Source organism: Schistocerca nitens, chromosome 7, assembly GCF_023898315.1.
Source record: "Schistocerca nitens isolate TAMUIC-IGC-003100 chromosome 7, iqSchNite1.1, whole genome shotgun sequence".
NCBI classification, from domain to species: domain Eukaryota; kingdom Metazoa; phylum Arthropoda; class Insecta; order Orthoptera; family Acrididae; genus Schistocerca; species Schistocerca nitens.
In genome coordinates, this window is record NC_064620.1 from 120,139,952 (window position 1) to 120,160,987 (window position 21,036).

A 21,036-nucleotide genomic window follows, 5' to 3' on the forward strand; every position below is an offset into this window, starting at 1 on the left:
ATAGGTCCCCTTATTCATAATACTCTGCTAACTTAAAGCATTGCTAATTCTTACTCTGTCTTCTTCTATTGGCCTAAGTCAGAATGAAAAATAACACTCTTTAGTAGCTGTTTTAAGTTAGCGGACCATTATGAATAAGGGGGTTTATCTTAAAAGTAGGTAATTTGGCCATGGGGGTCTGAGGTAACAGTTCATTTTGGAAAAGGGGTCACTTGTCCAAAATAGTTTGGGGATCCCTGCTCTAGATGGCCCATGAATAGGTCGGCATATGATAGTGCCTTGCACATGCCCATAGCCGTACCCCGGATTCGTTTGTAGCTTATGCCTTCGAAGAAGAAATAATTGTTGGTGATCATATAGTTGGTCATGGTGAGTAGAAATGAGGTTGTTGGTTTGGAATCCATCGGGTGTTGGGAAACGTAGTGTTCAATAGCGGTAATGCCATGGGCATTAGGAATGTTAGTGTAAAGGGAGGTGGCATCAATAGTGATGAGCAGAGTACTGTGTGGTAGAGGAACAGGAACTGTGGAGAGCCTGTGGAAGAAATGGTTGGTATCTTTTATGTAGGAGGGTAGGTTCTGGCTAATAGGTGTTGGTCTATGAGAGCAAAGATTCTCTCAGTGGGGGCACAGTAACCAGCCACAATGGGGCGTCTTTGGTGGTTAGGCTTACGGGCTTTAGGAGGCACGTAGAAGGTAGGAGTGCTGGGAGTGGTAGGGGTGAGTAGAGAGATGGACTCAGAGATTTTTTGGGATGGGCCTGAAGACTTGAGTAGTTACTGGCGATCCTGCTGGATTTTTGGAATGGGGTCACTGTGGCAAGGTGTGTAGGCCGGAGTATCTGACAGCTGACAGAGTCCTTCCACCAGGTAATTCTTGCAGTTCCCAATGCCCGACGAATTCCAAACGGACAACCTCCTTCCTACCCGCCATGACCAACTATATCTTCACTCACAATTACTTACCGAGCGAGGTGGCGCAGTGGTTAGCACACTGGACTCGCATTCGGGAGGACGACGGTTCAATCCCGTCTCCGGCCATCCTGATTTAGGTTTTCCGTGATTTCCCTAAATCGTTTCAGGCAAATGCCGGGATGGTTCCTTTGAAAGGGCACGGCCGATATCCTTCCCAATCCTTCCCTCACCCGAGCTTTCGCTCCGTCTAATGACCTCGTTGTCGACGGGACGTTAAACACTAACCACCACCACCACTCACAATTACTTCTCCTGGGAAGGCATTACCTACAAACAAATCTGGGGTACGAGTATGGGCACCCGCATGGCACCATCCTGTGCCAATCTATTCATGGGCAATTGAGAGGAATCCATCCTAAACCCCTCGTCTGATTCAGATTCATTGATGGCATCCTTGCTATCTGGATCGAAGGTGAGGACACCCTTCCCACATTCTTGCAGGACCTGCCACCAACGCCAGCTTTTTGGAATAGCGCAGGTGGTAACTTTCCCAGCAATACATCCTATATTCCCGTAACTCTCCTGGCCTCAACCTTCATTAGTCACTGTCCTCACCCATCCAGCCCCTTCCCTGTTCCCATTCCGACACTACACAGCCGTCATTCCACCTATCATGACCAGTCTTTTTATTTCTCTCCTTTTTCCCTAATTTCCCCCTCCCCACCTGTCCCCTGCCTTCTATCTAATCCGCAGCACTTCACTGCCCGCCACCCCCACCATACTACCATAGTATCCCTCCCCCAGCCTCCTCCTCACTCGTGGGTGTCTGTCTGTGTGTGTGTGTGTGTGTGTGTGTGTGTGTGTGTGTGTGTGTGTGTGTGTCGTCTATTGTTGACGAAGGTCTTAATGGCCGAAAGCTTTAATTGTGTGAGTCTTTTTGTTGTACCTATCTGTGACTCGGGCTATCTGCTATATGGTGAGTAGCAACTTTCCATTTCATAATATTTTTACATTCCATTCTGGATTTTCCATTGTTCAATTTGAAATGTATGTTTGACGGAATTCAGAGTATTGTTATTTGGCAGTCACTAAATGGACTTCAGTACTGTTCTTATTTCTTAAACTTTAATGTTATATTATAGAATATATTTCTTTTATGTTTGTCTGGTCTGATGCATTATCTTGCCAGGAAAGTTCATAAATCGTGTATGGTAGGATGAAAGTGTTACCCAAGTATGAAATATAGTGAAAAAGGTGACTGAAAAGACCTCGGTGTACATTTTTATGTTCCGTTTGCCAGGCTTGTCATATGCTCTGGTTTGTGTCCATTTTTTCCGAACCCCCTTATAATATTCAGTGCCAGAATCTTGACAGTAGCAGACGGTCCATTACAGTCTATGCTAGTTCAGGGAAATATGCCAGGCAGCTTATGTTTCATACATAGACTGCACACAAAGAAAAGAAAATTCATAAAGAAATTAGTGTGGTGTAAACTGATGCCAAAAAGTATTTCAAGCTATGTATCTTAAAATATTTGTTACTCCATTTCCATCAGTTGTGAAGGAGCCTCACAACCATTATCAGGATGAACCTCTTTCATTACCCACATCGTTACTGAAGTCTGTCAATAGCTACCTCGGTTTTCCAAATTCAGTTGCATGTTCTATGCAGCAGTGTAGGTTTGTGTCCTGATCCAACAGACATTTTCAGGAGGGTGCGTGACAACTGATAATCCTCTGTTGAAAGAAATATGTATTATAAAGAAGAGTTTTTGATGTCATCTCTGCTGCAATATTTGTCTTCAGCCCATCATTTGAAAAATTACTTATATGGTCTGAGACAAAATTTAAAAAAGAGATAGTAGTAACTCAATATTGTTAATGCACTGGTGAATTGCCATTTCCAGCGATGTGTTAAAAGGATGTCTACTGTAGTTATGATTTGAATTGTTGTTAAAAATTCTTATTTTCTTTCTTAATAACTTTTCAGTTAAAAATTTTTATTTTCTTTCTTAATAACGTTTCACATACATTGTATATGATGTTGGACAAGTAGCATTCAGTGTTGGCTGAAAGTTAATTCAAGTAGAAATTTTAGATTTCCGATGCCTTTATCTAATGAAATATGTGATAATCCTTGTATACAAAGGACCAAGAAATGTGCTGTTATTATTTTTGTGTGTGTCTTGTTAGATTACTTTAGCACTTGTGTATAATTTTTCAATTTGCTACCGTCCCAGATGGCAATTATTGGGACTGGAGCTGTGTAAAGATACACTCTCTATCATTTAAGACTGAATATAATGCCTGAATCCCTTGTGCATTTTACACATGCAGTGTGTTTTCTCGCAGCTTAAAATTTGTGTGAATTTTACTTAAAAGGACTGATAGTGTCATCTAATGTGCTGAAAATTACTGAAGTTTCACATATTATAATGCCTAATGAAAAGGCAAAACTTCTGTTAGGGATTTCATTTAATCGTAAAATTGTCTGTGCTTCAGATATAGAACAAGTTTTGACAAACTTCAAATTTGTTATTGATTTTAATCTCTTGTATAGTTTTCTGTTAATATCAAGTTCTTGCACTGGGATTCAAACAGTTTGTATGATGATTTCATACCATCACATATGTTAAAATGTTTGATACCACACAAAATGTGTTTTATCTTTGAAAGCATTATCACATGGTCTTAAAATGAATACCTTAAAGTCAAAGTATTCAACGTGGTGTATGAGATTTTGGAGTGATTAATTGTAATTAAATACTGGGTTCTGCCATAAAAGTTTCTTTTAAATTATGATTTCTTAATATGTCACTGTCACAGCTATTATATGAAAAACAATTTTAGCCAAGTAAAATTTTCTGTACATACTTTAATTCTGTGTTTTGATAAATTTGTGTTTTCAAGCATACATCTTAGGCATACGGGTGTGTGTCAATATTTTCTTTGTGTTTGAAGAGGACTGATATTTTTGTAGCCTTTTATGTGAGTGTTTAACAATGTAATGTTCACCATCTGTGTATTTAAAAGTGGAATAAAAAACTAAAAAAGGAAGCTAACAGTAACAGAAGAAAAATTCTTGAATAAAATGTTTTGTCTCATTTTTTTCTGATTTAGGGTCAGCAATTACGGGGTTGCTGTGACTGCAAAGTTAATAAAAACAGAAATTCGTCTAAAAATGACTTTCATTTACTCAACTTAGCTGTTTACTTACCCTTCAGATCACAAATCCTGTAAAGGGGACAACTTGCTGTTCATTCAAAACTAGAGGGTTAATAACACATTCGTAAATACAGAAGTCCTTACACTTTGTTATTTTTATTATTTTATTCCAAATTACGTCTTATCATTGATCTCAAAATTTGTCAGGGAAAAATGCTAAAACTTATCTGGAAACCAGGGAAATTCACGTTGGGAAACTTCTGGCAATCTAGGGCATTCTTGTATTTCATGTGCGCACGTGGTAAATGCGAAATGCAAACTACAGTGATATTACTAGGTGCATCCAAAGTGGATGCTTTCTTGCCTGCTGAAGGACAAACACCGTTAGACATCCATCAGATAATGAAGAAGGTGTATGGGGCAGCATGTTAGTCAAACACTACTGTTGTGGAATGGTGCGCCAAGTGCCATGCTGGTCATGATTCGACACAAGATGCTAGTTACTGTGGAAGCCAAGTCTCAACTGGGAGACTAAAGTTGGAGACACTTGGTCACCTGCCATATAGTACTGTTTGCTCTCCACGAGCATATCATGCGTACGGTCCTTTAAAAAAGTCTTTGAAGGGTCAAAATTCCTCTCGGATCAGTTTGTCCAACAGACAGCAGAACACGGTGCTTTACCAAATATGTACCTTCAACCTGGTGTGGCAGTGGGATGATTGGCTCAATAATCGTGGCGATTTTGCCTGATTGGCATTCTGATTATGGCCTGTACATCCTTCGAATGGTAACGTTTGATGCATAGGGATGGCACATCAGTGCAAGATTCAATTGATTTAATGCCCTTGTTGACCTCTTCATAAGAGAGCATAACAATTATGCATTCAAAAATGAATTGTATGGCTACTTTTAAAACTACACAGGCAGATGGCATATTTTAAAAAATCACTAAAAGTGTGAACCTGGTAGCACCAATGCCAGAAAAATATCTTCTTTTTATCACAGCAGTGACGTTGTCATAAAAGTATCCAGATTTCTATAACAGGCACCCAGGTGTATAATGTTCCGTTTACTAAGTTTTGAAACTTCTGTTTAGTCAGAGTATTTTTTCCAGTTTCACTGTTGTAATATTAAATTCAATTTTTTTAATTTTAGATATTTCTGGCTGCCTGCTGGGATGTAGTTACTGTGTAGTGTATGGTTTATGTATGTGATATTTCTGCAAAATTATAAACTCTCCTGGACTGAAATGCTTCACCTGATTTAGTAATTTTCTTTTCCATTTTTAGGGATTGTCCAGCCATGCAGATAGCTGGTGGTAATGTGCCTCCAAAAGAATCCGGTTATCTCAGCTACCCAAAACCTGGAAGTCCACCTGTAAATGGCCACGGAATCTACACACCAGAGATTGTGCCTGGTGATGTTTCTCCACCATTACGAATAAATATATGTGCACAGGTAAGCCACAAGTATAATCTCTGAAGAGAGAAACCACTGTTTAAAATCTCATGTTACTGCAGAATTGTGTGAAAGTGTGTAATCATTATTACTGTTTCAGTGTTTAACTTGAAATCGAAGTTGATATATATTTGCCATATTTTAAACAAAAGGTTAGAGATAGAAGGCTTCTATTGGCATACTAATTTTTCATAAGGAGAAACACATTTTAGTCTGTCTTTACAAATACTCAATGAGATTGCCACAGTTGTGGTGTTCAAAGGATTTGAATTGCATTAGCGTACATCTATTGAAATTGTGAATCCATCTATGTATTGTTTGAACATTGCATATACTGTTAAACTAGACAGACCAGATGTCACAGAGCAATGCATTTTACCTGTTCTAGCGATGCTGTTGGTCTCCACCCTTAGAGCCGCTGAGTCATTCTCAGAGGGAAATGGTATGAGGTTTTACCTTCACTAACAACACAAACATATGCTCTCAAAAATAAATAAGTTAAAGAGGTTAGGCCAGTCAAGTTTACGTGAGCGGTTTCTCGATGTAGCAGCAATTTAAAGCCTGACCAAAAAAGTGAAGCACCCAGAAGACATGGTCAGATGGCAGTGTAACTTCATAAGTGTAAACATCTGTGGGAGTTATGTAAATGAATAGAGTTGCAATTTTCTGTGACAGGTAGAACAACCACTGGAGTGCATTAGTGTTGTTTGTGCTTAGTGTTGCTACCAGCCCTGGTAGGGTGTGTGTGTGTATATATATATATATATATATATATATATATATATAAGGGGCATGAACAGTATCAGATGTTGAGTGATCACTGTGAAGGACCCACAAGATCATGTGGATGTCTGATAGGAGTTTGAAAGGGGCCTCATTGTGGGTCTCCTTTTGGCTGGCTTGTCAAATCTTGTAAAATTCAGATTTGTGTGGCATTTGGATGTGACAGCAAATGGCTACTCTGCAAATCGCATTTAGATGCTCGGCATAGTGGTCATAAAACCACCTTAACAGTAATTCTCTGTTATTCCAGTCTCAAACAGCGTGCAGAAAAAACAAACACCTATATCTATCCATGGGAGCTCTGATTTCCCTTATTTTATTGTGACTATCATTACTCCCTATGTAGGTCTGTGTCTACAAAATATACGATAATAGGAAACATGCTGCCCTTCTTTGAACTCTCTCGATGTCCTCTGTTAATCATATCTGTTATGGATCAGATACTGCACAGCGGTACTGCAAAAAAGGACGGACAAATGTGGTGTAGGCAGTCCCTTTAGTAATCTGCGGCATTTTTCTACATGTTCTGCCAATAAAACAGTCTTTAGTTCCCAACAACATTTTCTATGTTTCTTTCTAATTTAAGTTGTTCGTAATTGTAATTGTAAACGGGCTTTAAATTTGACTGATTTATCGTGTAACAGAAATTTAACGGATTCCTTTTAACGCTCGTGTGGATGACTTCACACTTTTCATTATTTAGGATCAATTGCCAATTTTCACACCATACAGACAGTAGCTCGATGTTAACTGCATGGGAATTTTGAGGGCAGGCATACATGTCGAAGTCCCGGTCAACCGGGTTTACCCGTCGCGAGGGAGGATTGCCGTATTGGTCACCGAGTGTGGCCCTTTACATTTGCACCTCTCATCCAACTAACTGACTAGATGCAACATTCTGTGTTATCCCGCACCACCAGTCGGAGACTATCGGCTACTGTACGAGGTAAGTGCTACCCGTGTGTAGGATTCCGTTAATGCCACAACACAGATGGCTGCATTTGGAATGGTGCTGTGACTAGGAAGCACATACTGACAAATGGAGTCACATTGCTTTCAGCGACACATTTCAGTGCTGCACTGCCCCAGGTGACTGACGTCAGAGAGTATGGCAGGGCAACCTTATTCTGTAGGACACTGCTTGTCCACACAGATAACATGTCTCTATAAACTGTCTTCGTGATGTTGAGGCACTCCCACGGCTAACAGGGTCACGAGATCTGTCCCCGATAGAGCACATGTAGGACCAGCTTGGGCACCAACTCCGGCCCAGTACGTGTGTTGAGGATAGCGAGGGCGAGTTTCTACAATTGTAGGTCAGCTGCCTCAGAAGAGGATAAAACTTCTTTGACACCCTTTCGTACTGAATTGCTGCGTGCATCCAGGACGGGGGATGCAACACCCTACTGTCAAGTGGGCTCATACTGCCAAGTTGTTTGTAAATTTGACTCGATTTTACAATCATAGAAACATCCTGTACCCTCTCAACCAGTGGAGTTTAGTTTCATTTCCTCCTCCACTTGTGGGTGCTTCACTTGTTTTTGTAGACAGTGTGTCTGTTTGGAACGTCCATGACAGAAGTGCAAGTTCCTTGAAGTGGCAGTGTTACTCCAGTGCATAGTCGTATTTAATGCTGATATATCCAGTGTTCAGTGCTTTTTACAGTGTTTCTACTTTAACAATAGAGCACTGGACAACTTTTTGGTCAGTGGTGGTACATCGGCATTCGTCAGATCGTGCAAAGTGCATAGCCGAGCACTTCCTGCTGGAGGAGCACGAATTGATATGTGGATCCACCTCATAGGTGAGCTGCTACAATCACCCCAAAGGAAGGAGTATGAATTTGATGGCCCATTGACAGTGAATTCATTAGAGTTGGAGCACAGGCTTAGTTTGGTGAAGGAAGTTGACTGTGCCCTTTAGAAGAACTATCCTGACATTTCTCTAAAAAGATTTATGGGTATCGTGTAAAATTTGTATGCGCGGATGGGGGATTCAGACTGCATTCTTCCGAATGCAAGTCTGTGTCTTGCCATTACGCCACCTCGCTGACAGTGAACAGTTTCATTATAAGAACATTTGCTGGCCCTCAATAGAGTTAGGATGCTAATAAACTTCAGAAATGCTTGGTTTCCCTAAAGTAAAAGTTCACTTCATGCTTAATAAGTCATGATTCAATGGAGCTAAAAAGGGGAATTTGCACTTTATTTGTACTGTTAACTTGAATCAGTCATCAGTTTAATCCGCACTCAATTATTTTTTATGATAATGTTTATAAGGATTGAAATCGAATAAAACTATAATCCTCCACTTAGTTATGAACTTAGGAGCTGTTGGATCCTTCCCTCTGGTAATCTGTATCAATATAAAAACCATCAAAAATAAAGTCCATAAGTAGTGTTTACTTACTTAAATTTTCCCTCACTGCATGAGCATCCCCCCAGTTGGCTTGCCACTCTTTGTTGGTTTCGTGATTGGCTACCACAGTGACCCTGCCTTTGCAGCGTTTTTTTCCCTTCCATGCTCCTGCCATTCTTTTCCCCTCCCTTGTGGAACGTGTCTAGGATGTTATTGGAAATGTTCTGCATTGTCTGTCGCTGACATAAGAACAGTCTCACCTTTGATTTCAATCCCTTGTCCTTTCTTCGGTTCCCTTCTCCTCTCATTCCTCTGCTTCGGCGTTTGGGGTTCCCCTTTTTCTTCTTCCTCCCTGTGCCCTCCTGAAGGCCGGCCCACACATCTGACGTATAACAGGTGACTGGATAACGGGTAACTCCCAGCCCTGGGTCGACAGATACGGTTTGCACGTACCCCCTGGTACAGGGGTGATTGCCTGAGCTGCAACCTTCCCTAATTGCCGATTGGTCCCTCTATCAGATGGTCGGGAGGTGTGCCCTAAGGTGTGAACAATCACTTAAGACGGGTGGGCCCGTTGTGAAGGGAGCCCCCAGTTGGAAGGAGTGCGCTGTCGGAGACACTGGCAATCATGAGGGATTTTCTCGCAATGAGTCAATCATCTTCCCAATCAACATCTATGAAACATAAATGTAATGAGGCTAATTATTTGAAGTCCCTTCCTGCTGCACCATGGTTCCTCATGATCTCGCATACTGAAGATGGTCAGTCCTTCGCCATGGTAAATCTGTTTGTTATTCAGAAAGGTGTTGATGCAATTGCTGACCCTGTGAAATCCTGCTTTCGGATTTTCAAGCACAACAACTGCTTACTGCATCGCTTCTCCACGGCTATGCTGTTTGTGTAGAGGCCCATAGACCTTTGAATTCTTCCGGTAGTGTAATTTACACCAGGATGCTCGACGGTCTAACCGAGGCTGAAATCCAGTCTTACCTCTCTGATCAGGCCGTCATTGCCGTTCATCGTGCAATGAAAAAGGTAGATCCCTCCTTAGTGCCCACACACACTCTTTTCCTCATCTTTGATAGTGTGGTGCTGCCGTCGAAGATATTATCACAGTCTGGCTGTACATTCCAAACTCGATGCACTGCTACCAGTATCATCATTTCAACCACACTAGAATGTTTTGTTGACGCCCAGCCAAATTTGTAACCTGTGGTAGGGATGCACACAGTGGCGATTTTCCACCTCCTCCCCGATGAATCAACTGCAATAGCAGCCATGCCGCCTCCTCTCGAGATTGTCCCATGCATCTTGATGAGTGGGCTGTCAAAGAGATTCGGTTAAAGGAAAAAGTGCCTTACTCACAAGTTACTGGCTAGTCGCAAACCCTGTGTTCTGGCTCATATAGTTCTGTTTTGTTACTCCTCGCTCCGTGAAGGACATGGCCATGCAGATGTGTGACCTCAAATTCAGCTCTGAGTTTGTGAAATCTCCCAGTGTCAAGCTAGCATCGCCATCCTCCCGTCTCAAAATGTGCGAAGCCACCAGCTACACAACCAGTAGGCAGGAAAGGACAGAACGAGTCCTCCCATGAAGACTTTCTCCGTCCCTCCAGCCAAACAACACCCTAAACGAGTACTCCCGTGAAGACTTTCTCCGTCCCTCCAGCCAAACAACACCTTAGACTTTCCGGTTAGAGAAAAGCTTGAAGAAGTCCACCAAAGGCAAACAGTCTTGTCTTCTCTTCTCCAACTCAAAGATCCTGTTTAACAGTGTCAACACGTGGTACCTTAGCCCAGCCGGCCTCTGTCTTGCCAGTGCCCACCACCAACTGATTTTCAGTGTTGGACTCCACAGACCGACTGCACAGGCAAACTGATGCTTCTGTGGACCCCATGGAGCAGGATCCTCCTGCTTCTGTGCCCTGTAGTAGCGACTCTCCACTGGCTGACCCTTGGCGACTGCCGAGTTGACACCCCTTCATCTCTTCCTCATCATGACTGTCTTCAAATGAAACATTCACAGCCTTCGGTCCCACAACGAGGATTTATGGCTGCATTTAACATCACATCATCCCCTTGTACTCTGCCTTCAGGAAACAAAATGGCACCTTCACCACCACTTTGAGCTTTCACATTACTTATCGATTCGTTTTGCCCTTCCCCCCTGAGTACGGCATTCCATCTCAAGGGGGTGTCGTGATGCTTATACGGATGACATTCATAGTCAACCCATCTCCCTGACTACCTGTCTTCAAGCTGTTGCAGTTAGCCTTTTTCTTCCCCAGCTGACTTTGTCCCTCTGTACCATATATGTCCCTCAGTCATTCGATGTCACCAGGGCAAGACTTCATCTTGTTGGGCAGCTACCTCCCCCATTTTTGCTACTCGGTGACTTTAATGTACATCAACCCATTTGGGGTTTTCCCAGGACCTGTCAGAGAGGTGCCCTGTTGGCTGACCTCCTTAACCAACTTAACCTCTTCTGCCTTAACACTGGAGCACCCACTTTCCTTTCTGACTACTCACACAGCTGTTCCCATTTGGACCTATCCTTTTACACTGCCCAGCTTGCCCATCGTCTTGAGTGATCTGTTCTTTCTGACACCTACTCCGTTTGCTGACTCCTGTCCCATCTGTGTGCATGCCCAAATAGCAGCTTACTAAGGCTGACTGGCAGCTTTACTCCTCCCAGGCAACCTTTGAAGAAAAAGATTTCCCCAGTTGTGATGACTGGGTCGACTATCTCACCAACGTTATCCTTTCTGCTGCAGAATATTCCATTCCTTGCACTTCCTCTTTAACAAATCATGCCCCAGTCTCTTGGTGGGCTGGGCATGCCGTGTTGCAATTTGCGCTCAGAGACGTGCTCTCCGTGTTTTTTAGTCATCCTACAATTGCAAACTATTCATTATAAAAAGATGCATGTAAAGTGTCGTCGCGTTCTTCGAGATAGCAAACGAGCTAGCTGGATTTCATTCACTAGTTCTTTTAACAGTTCCACCCCTTTCTCTGTCGTGTGGGCCAACCTCAGACGGCTCTCTGTGACTTAGATCCATTCCCCCATTACCGGCCACACAGTAACAAACATCATCGTGGACCCTATTGCTGTCTCCAACACCTTCGGCCGCCGTTTTGCAGAAGTTTCGAGCTCTTCCCACTATCACCCTGCCTTCCTCCATCGGAACTAAGCGGAGGAGGCTCGGGCGGTATCCTTCTCTTCTCCGAATCGTGAGTGCTACAGTGCCGCCTTTACTACGAGGTAGTTTGATCATGCTCTCAGTTCATCCCAATCCTCTGCCCCAGGGCCGGACGCCATCCACATTTGGATGTTGCAGCACCTTTATTTTGTGGGCAAGCACTTTCTGCTTAACACGTACAACATCATTTGGGCAGAGTACACATCTCCCAGGTGCTGGCATGAAGCCACCACCCTTCTCATACCTAAGCCCAGTAAGGACAAAAACCTTCCTTCTAGCTACTGCTCCATCTCTTACCAGGTGCATTTCCAAGGTAATGGAACGTATGATTCATGCCCAGTTGGTAGGGTGGCTAGAGTCTCGCAATTTACTGATGAATGCACAGTGTGGATTTAGAACTCGCCATTCTGCAGTTTGCCATCTTGTTACTTTGTCTACCCATGTCGTGAATGGTTTTCTGCGGAAATCCCAGACTGTGGCCATGTTTTTCGATTTAGAGAAGACATAGGACACCTATTGGAGAACAGGTATCATTCGTACTCTTTACACGTGGGGCTTCCGCGGCTGCCTGCCCTGTTTCCTTGAGGCATTTTTACAAGATCGAGTTCTCAAGGTGCGTGTGGGTTCTGCCTTGTTGGACACCTTTATCTAGGATAATGGTGTGCCGCAGGGTTGTGTCCTGAGTGTTGTCCTCTGTGCTATCGGCATTAACCGTATCATGGCCTGTCTCCCACTGGGCCTCTCCGGCTCCCTTCTTATTTATGATTTTGCCATCTATTGCAGTTCTCCACAGACCAGTCTCACTGAGCGGTGTCTTCTGTGGTGTGTTGATCGTCTTTAGTCTTTGAGCATCGACAATGGCTTTAGCTTTTACACTGATAAAACCGTCTGTATGCATTTCTGGTGACGCATTTGCCATCTGCCATCTTTACATCTTGGGCCTGTTGCCCTTCTGTTCATTGAAACTACGAAATTCCTGGGGCTCTTGATCAATAGGAAAGTCTCTTGGTCCTCCCATGTATCTTATCTGACAGTCCGCTGTACATGGTTCCTCACTCTCACGTGTCCTCAATGGTACTTCCTGGGGTGCTGATCAAACCACCCTCCTCTGTTTGTATCGGTCCCTTGTCCATTCGAAACTAGACTACAGGTGCTTTATGTGTGTGCACGCCCATCCCTCTTTCGCCGTCTCAACACTATCCACCATCGTGACATCGGTTTGGCCATGGGTGCGTTTTACACCAGCCTGTTTGAGAGTCTGTATGCTGAAGCTGCAGAACTACCCCTATCCACCGCTGTGACTCTCCTCAGCCAGGTATGCATGCCATTTGTATGCCATGCATGGCCACCCATCCTGTGCCGCCTCCTTTCATGATTCCTTTGACCATCAGTATGGGGCTCGTCCTTCTTCTCTGTTACCTCCTGCAGTCCACTTTTGGCACTTGCTTCGGCGGCTTAACTTCACACTACCTGCACCTTTCCCGGTGGGTGTGAACCCTTCACCACCTTAGCTTCATGAAGTGGCCCATGTTAATCTCAGCCTTCATTCGCTTCCTAAGGAAGTACCAGAGCTCCAAGCGCTAATAGAAAGCACTGATGCTCAAATCGTTATAGGCACTGAAAGCTGGCTAAAGCCGGATATAAGCTCAGTCGAAATTTTTGCGAAGAACCTAATGGTGTTCCGAAAGAATAGGCTAAACACGGTTGGCGGACGCATGTTTGTTGCTGTCACAAGTAGTTCAACTTGTCACAAAATTGAAGTAGATACTTCCTGTGAGTTAGTATGGGCGGAACTCATTGTTGGCAACCGGAATAAAATAATAATTGGATCCTTTTACTGACTGCCCAATTCAGATGATACAGTTGCTGAAAGGTTCAAAGAAAACTTCAATTTGATTTCAAACCCGTAGCCAAATCATGGGAAGGTAGGAGACAAGGTACTGGCAGGAGTAAAGCTGTGAGGACGGCGCATGAGTCGTGCTTGGTAGCTCAGTTGGTAGAGCACTTGCCCGCGAAAGGCAAAGGTCCCGAGTTCGAGTCTCGGTGCGGCACACAGTTTTAATCTGCCAGGAAGTTTCATATCAGCGCACACTCCACTGCAGAGTGAAAATCTCATTCTGCATATGATAATAGTTGGTGGTGACTTTAATTTCCCCTTGATATGTTGGCGAAAATACATAGGTACGCATAAAATATCATCCGAAATTGTGCTAAATGCATTCTTTGAAAATTATCTTGAGCAATTAGTTCATGAGCCCACGCGAATAGTAAAGGGTTTTGAAAACACACTGGACCTCTTAGCAACAATAATCCTGAGTTAATAACGAGCATCAAAACCGATTCAGGGATTAGTGAACACAGGGTTGTCACAGCGAGATTGACTATTGTAATCCCCAAATCCTCGAAAAATAAGCGAAAAATATACCTATTCAAAAAAGCAGATAAAAATTCACTTGACGCCTTCCTGAGAGATAATCTCCACTCATTCCAAATTAATAATATAAGTGTAGATCAGATGTGGCTTAAATTCAAAGAAATAGTGTTGGCAGCAATTGAGAGATTTATACCAAATAAATTAACAAACGACGGAGCTGATCCTCCTTGGTACACAAAACGGTTTAGAACACTGTTGCAGAAACAACGAAACAAACATGCCAAATTTAAACAGACGCCAAATCCCCAAGATTGGCGATCTTTTACAGAACTCGAAATTTAGCTCAGACTTCAATGCGAGATGCTTATAACAGTTTCCACAACGAAACGTTGTCCCAAAACCTGGCAGAAAATCGAAAGCAATTCTGGTCGTATGTGAAGTATGTTAGCGGCAAGAAACAATCAATGCCTTCTCTGCACGATAGCAATGGAGATACTGTCAAAGACTGTGGTGCCAAAGCAGAGTTACTAAACACAGCCTTCCGAAATGCCTTCACAAAAGACGCCGAAGTAAATATTCCAGAATTCGAATCGAGCACAGCTGCCAACATGAGTAACGTAGAAGTAAATATCCTCGGAGTAAAAGCAAGTCTTCTGGTCCAGACTGTATACCAGTTACGTTCCTTTCGGAGTATGCTGATGCATTAGCTCCGTACTTAACAATCATATACAACCGTTCACTCGACGAAAGATCGATACCCAAAGACTGGAAAGTTGCACAGGTCACACCAATATTCAAGAAAGGTAGTAGGAGTAATCCACTAAATTAAAGGCCCATATCGTTAACGTCGATATGCAGCAGGATTTTAGAACATATATTGTGTTCAAACATAATGAATTAACCTCGAAGAAAACGGTCTATTGACACACAGTCAACATGAGTTTAGAAAACATCGTTCCTGTGAAAACACAACTAGCTCTTTATTCACATGAAGTGCTGAGTGCTATTGACAAGGGATTTCAGATTGATTCCGCATTTCTGGATTTCCAGAAGGCTTTTGACATTGTACCACACAAGCGGCTCGTAGTGAAATTGTGCACTTGTGGAATAACATCTCACTTATGTGTGACTGGATAAGTGATATCTGGTGTTCCCCAAGGTAGTGTTATAGGCCCTTTGCTGTTTCTTATGTATAGAAATGGTTTGGGAGACAATCTGAGCAGCTGTCTTCAGTTGTTTGCAGATGACGCTGTCGTTTATCGACTAATAAAGTCATCAGAATATCAAAACAAACTGCAAAACGATTTAGAAGAAATATTGGACTGGTGCGAAAAGTGGCAGTTTACCTTAAATAAGGAAAAGTGAGGTCATCCACATGAGTGCTAAAAGGAACGCATTACACTTTGGTTACATGATAAATCAGTCTAATCTAAAAGCCGTAAATTCAACTAAATACCTCGGTATTACAATTACGAATGATGTAAATTGGAAGGAACACTCAGAAAATGTTGTGCGGAAGGCTAACCAAAGACTGTGTTTTATTGGCAGGACACTTGGAAAATGATGCTGTAATTTACCGTGTAGTAAGGTCATCCGAAGACCAGTATCAGTTGCAAAGCGATTTAGAAAAGATTGCTGTATGGTTTGGCAGGTGGCAGTTGATGCTAAATAACGAAAAGTGTGAGGTGATCCACATGAGTTCCAAAAGAAATACGTTGGAATTCGATTACTCGATAAATAGTAAAATTCTCAAGCCTGTCAATTCGACTAAGTACCTGGGTGTTAAAATTACGAACAACTTCAGTTGGAAAGACCACATAGATAATATTCTGGGGAAGGCGAGCCAAAGGTTGCGTTTCATTGGCAGGACACTTAGAAGATGCAACAAGTCCACTAAAGAGACAGCTTACACTATACTCGTTCATCCTCTGTTAGAATATTGCTCCGCAGTGTGGGATCCTTACCAGGTGGGATTGATGGAGGACATCGAAAGGGTGCAAAAAAGGGCAGCTCATTTTGTATTATCACGTAATAGGGGAGAGAGTGTGGCAGATATGATACGCGAGTTGGGATGGAAGTCATTAAAGCAAAGACTTTTTCGTCGCGGCGAGATCTATTTACGAAATTTCAGTCACCAACTTTCTCTTCCGAATGCGAAAATATTTTGTTGAGCCCAACCTACATAGGTAGGAATGATCATCAAAATAAAATAAGAGAAATCAGAGCTCGAACAGAAAGGTTTAGGTGTTTGTTTTTCCCGCGCTCTGTTCGGGAGTGGAATGGTAGGGAGGTAGTATGATTGTGGTTCGATGAACCCTCTACCAAGCACTTAAATGTGAATTACAGAGTAATCGTGTAGATATAGATGTAGATGTAGAATGTAACAGACCTACTAAGGAGACTGCCTACACTACGCTTGACCGTCCACTTTTAAAATACTGTTGCGCGGTGTGGGATCCTTACCAGATAGGACTGACTGGGTACATCGAGAAAGTTCAAAGAAAGGCAGCACGTTTTGTATTATCGCGAAATATGGGAGGGAGTGTCACAGAAATGATACAAGATTTGGGATGGACATCGTTAAAAGAAAGGCGTTTTTCGTTGTGACGGAATCTTCTCACAAAATTCCAATCACCAACTTTCTCCTCTGAATGCAAAAATATTTTGTTGACACCAACTTACATAGGGAGGAATGATCACCAAGATAAAATAAGGGAAATCGGAGCTCATACGGAAAAATATAGGTGTTCATTCTTCCCGCGCGCTGTTAGAGATTGGAATAATAGAGAATTGTGAAGGTGGTTCGATGAACCCTCTGCCAGGCACTTAAATGTGATTTGCAGAGTATCCATGTAGATGTAGATATAGATGTAGAAGGACACTATTCCAGCCTCGGTCTATCGCCTTCAGTTTCACGACCTTCACATGGAACTTCACGATAGTACCTTTGAATACACTGATGGCTCTCGGACTGATTGTGGGGTCTGGTGTGCCTTCATCATTGGCACACGTGTCTTTAGATATTGGCTTCCGGCACACTCCTCAGTATTTACAGCCAAGCTCTTGGCCTTGTATCAGGCCATGGAGTACATCCGATGACATAGCCTTTTCAACTGTGTCCTCTCCTCAGACTCACTCAGTGCCCTTCAAAGTCTATGTGCGCTGTACATTGCCCATCCCTTAGTGCAGCAGGTCCAGGAAAACTGTCAACTGCTCACTCTTTGTGGAGTCAGTGAGATCTTTCTATGGATTCCTGGTTATGTCGGTCTGCGAGGAAACAAGGCTGCCGAAGCTGCAGTCTTCATGCCTCAGCATGTGAGAACCTACTTTCCCTTTGATGATCTCTGTGTTGCTGTCTGTCAGGAGGTTGTGTCCCTTTGGCATCGCCAATGGTTATCCCTTCACAGAATAAGCTCCGGTTTATTAAGCCTTTCCCAGTGGCTTGGACGACCTTCTCTTGGCCCTCCCTTGGCTGCGTATTGGGCACTGCCTTTTTAGCCATCATCATTTGCTAAGTGGCGCTACCCCAGCACTTTGTACACATTGCACTCAAGTTTCAACTGTCCGCCACTTTCTGATGAAATGTCCATTTTCTTAACCTTTTACGTTCCCATTCTGGTGTGCCATTTGAGTTTTTGACAGTTTTAGCAGATGATGTGTGGGCTGTCGCCCATGTCTTAATTTTTATCTATGTCAATTGGGACTGGTATATAGTCGTTCTTTAACTCATCTCTGTCTTCGTTTTCTATAGTTTTGACTTGCGCGCGCGTGACCCCAGTCGTTTTTGCGCCCTAAAGCAAAACAAAACTGTGTGAGCATCACTTTGTCTTCTCCATGATGAAATTACTATTTTCTTTAACTTGTTCTAGTACAGGTGCTACCACCGTATTTCTGAGCACAGAATTTCTAACGAAACCACCAGAAACAATTGCTTCCTACAGATAAAGACTCGCAGAGGTGATTGTTGACTGATACATATATCCATAGGAATTGCGTGTTTTTGCAGTGTTCAACTAGTCCTATTTGCAAATTCTTAACTTTCTGTTAAGGCATGATAATTAAGGAGCGTAGCTGGCCAAACTGCAGAGCAACTCTCGTACCTCAGGTACTAGCCAGCTCAGCACTTGTTTGGTGCTTCTCTACAGTCCCATTAGGTGTTTTCGGTTATTCAGAATCTCTTTTAGAGAACCTGTACTTAAAATAAACAAACGATTGCAACAATTCTTGCATCTTGACATCCAAAGAGAAATAATAAATGTTCTGAAGGTAGTCGTTAAAACAGTGTACTTATCAATATGGGAACAATAAGCAGAAACAAGAAGTACAATATTTTTGAGTAAGTTGCATGTCAGATATTGTTTTTAGTTAGTTAGTTAGTTAGTTAGATTCAGTATTTACGTGCTTGACCTGAAAAACCAATTAATATTGATGAATTGGTTCCTTTTTTATGATTTCTCATTTTATCAGGCTTAGACCCTGTGTAAAGCAAAGTTTAATAAATTCCACAGGAAAATACTTTGTGTGGTCCACCCATCTTGAGTGTCAGTCCTAGCGGTTTGCCAGCAAGCACTGTGGATGTTCATCAACATACAGGAGTAGGTCTGGAATTTTCACCGAGGCGGACAGTCACTGCTGGAGGTGAGATAAAGTTAACCCTTTCTATTACTGTGATTTTGGAGTAAAGTTTTTTAGGGGTGATTAATAATGTGCTTCTTTGACTTCACAGAAATTCGCCTGAGTCCTTTACAAATTCAGCATTCGCCTCCGTATTTTAGAACCAACAGTCAAGATGATGGAAGGAAGGCAAGTATTAGCTTTTCTAGATTTCGTGTTAATTGTACATATTGCATCTTCAATCTGTGCCACATTGTTAATTTCTCAGCAGAAGGTATAAGAAAATAAATGTAATGGAATAATCATATGTTGACATAATCTGTTTACTTAAATTCAATTCTTCTCCCATCTTTTAAAGACACATCTCTAAATTTACAATACAAGATATATCTAAAAACAAAGATGATATGGTTATAATAGAGGGAAACATTCCACGTAGGAAAAATATATCTAAAAACAAAGATGATGTGACTTACCAAATGAAAGTGCTGGCAGGTCGACAGACACCCAAACAAACACAAACATACACACAAACTTCAAGCTTTCGCAACAAACTGTTGCCTCATCAGGAAAGAGGGAAGGAGAGGGAAAGACGAAAGGATGTGGGTTTTAAGGGAGAGGGTAAGGAGTCATTCCAATCTCGGGAGCGGAAAGACTTACCTTAGGGGGGAAAAAAGGACGGGTATACACTCGCGCGCGCGCGCACGCACACACATATCCATCCACACATATACAGACACAAGCAGACATATTTAAAGACCTAATATGTCTGCTTGTGTCTGTATATGTGTGGATGGATATGTGTGTGTGTGCGAGTGTATACCCGTCCTTTTTTCCCCCTAAGGTAAGTCTTTCCGCTCCCGGGATTGGAATGACTCCTTACCCTCGCCCTTAAAACCCACATCCTTTCGTCTTTCCCTCTCCTTCCCTCTTTCCTGATGAGGCAACAGTTTGTTGCGAAAGCTTGAATTTTGTGTGTATGTTTGTGTTTGTTTGTGTGTCTGTCGACCTGCCAGCACTTTCATTTGGTAAGTCACATCATCTTTGTTTTTAGATATATAAAAACAAAGATGATGTGACTTACCGAACGAAAGTGCTGGCAGGTCGATAGACGTGTTTGTTTGTGTGTCTATCGACCTGCCAGCACTTTCGTTGGTAAGTCACATCATCTTTGTTTTTAGATATGTTTTTTCCACGTGGAATGTTTCCCTCTATTACATTCTTTACAATACAAGATGATGATTTGCACCATTTGTCATTTCCAACTTTGTCTATGAATGGAGAGAGAAATTGCTGTATTAATGCCATTATTACAGAGTGAAAGCCCTTCGCGAAAACGAAGGAGAGTATCTCGTGGAGGCATTCAGATGGCAGTACCTGTTCCCACAACAGCGCCACATACAAGGACACCTTGGGAACAGCGCCGTTCTCCCAGGCACCAGTCAACTGCTCGGAGGTTTGTTCTGTTTGATTTTTCAGATGTAGTTGTTAAAGACAGTGAGTCACGCAGCTCCTTGTTTTCCTACAACTTTGCTGCTGAAGTGCCACCAAGTTTCTGACATGTATGAACATGTGAAACGATGGCGTGTTGTGTGGGGGTGAAGCAGCACATTTAAAAGGCAAATGAGGTCTTATTTCAGAGCTTATTGTGGTACTGTAAATAAGGAAAGTAGTTTTAATGTGAAATTAAATAAAATGTTTTTCTTTACGTAGGCAATGTGGTTTCAGTAACAGAGAGAGATGGAAACCCACTTTTTCTTGAAAGCGAATTAAAATAGTCTGTACTGGTAGATTTGTATAATAAGTCAAAACCAGGGAAAGTGTAAGGTATGTTCATTATCACCACTGATGTTCATTCATTGAAGAGGAATTAGGTAATTAAAGAAGTGTTGTTAAGAATAGAAAATTAGCACATACAGTCAATCGATGATGCAGTGGTGGTAGCTGAAAGTGAACGTGAATTGTTCTTTATGCTAAACGTTATGGAACATGAGCTGGCTGTAGTTTAAGATATGCCAGATAAATAAGAAGAAAGTATCACATTTGGATGTGCTGGAGAACTAAATGTTACAGCTGGGCAAAAAGGATCTAGAAGGCGTATATACATTTAGATATGTGGGAAGCAGAATTAATAAAACTGATTGGTACACACAGCATATAAATTAAATGACAA

At 42.3% G+C, this 21,036-nt stretch overlaps 1 protein-coding gene across 3 annotated transcripts in view; it reads left to right on the forward strand.

The window, feature by feature from the left end:
- Positions 1 to 21,036, forward strand: part of LOC126195293 (RING finger protein 44-like) — a 137,787-nt gene that overhangs the window by 48,439 nt on the left and 68,312 nt on the right. For 2 of the 3 annotated variants that reach the window (XM_049933842.1, XM_049933843.1), the window contains exons 3-7: positions 5,367 to 5,535; positions 5,924 to 5,977; positions 18,758 to 18,887; positions 18,976 to 19,052; positions 20,180 to 20,319. In XM_049933842.1, the coding sequence (XP_049789799.1) occupies positions 5,367 to 5,535; positions 5,924 to 5,977; positions 18,758 to 18,887; positions 18,976 to 19,052; positions 20,180 to 20,319 (570 nt within the window). The remainder of the gene's footprint in view (positions 1 to 5,366; positions 5,536 to 5,923; positions 5,978 to 18,757; positions 18,888 to 18,975; positions 19,053 to 20,179; positions 20,320 to 21,036) is intronic. The other variant, XM_049933844.1, reaches the window with a different exon arrangement.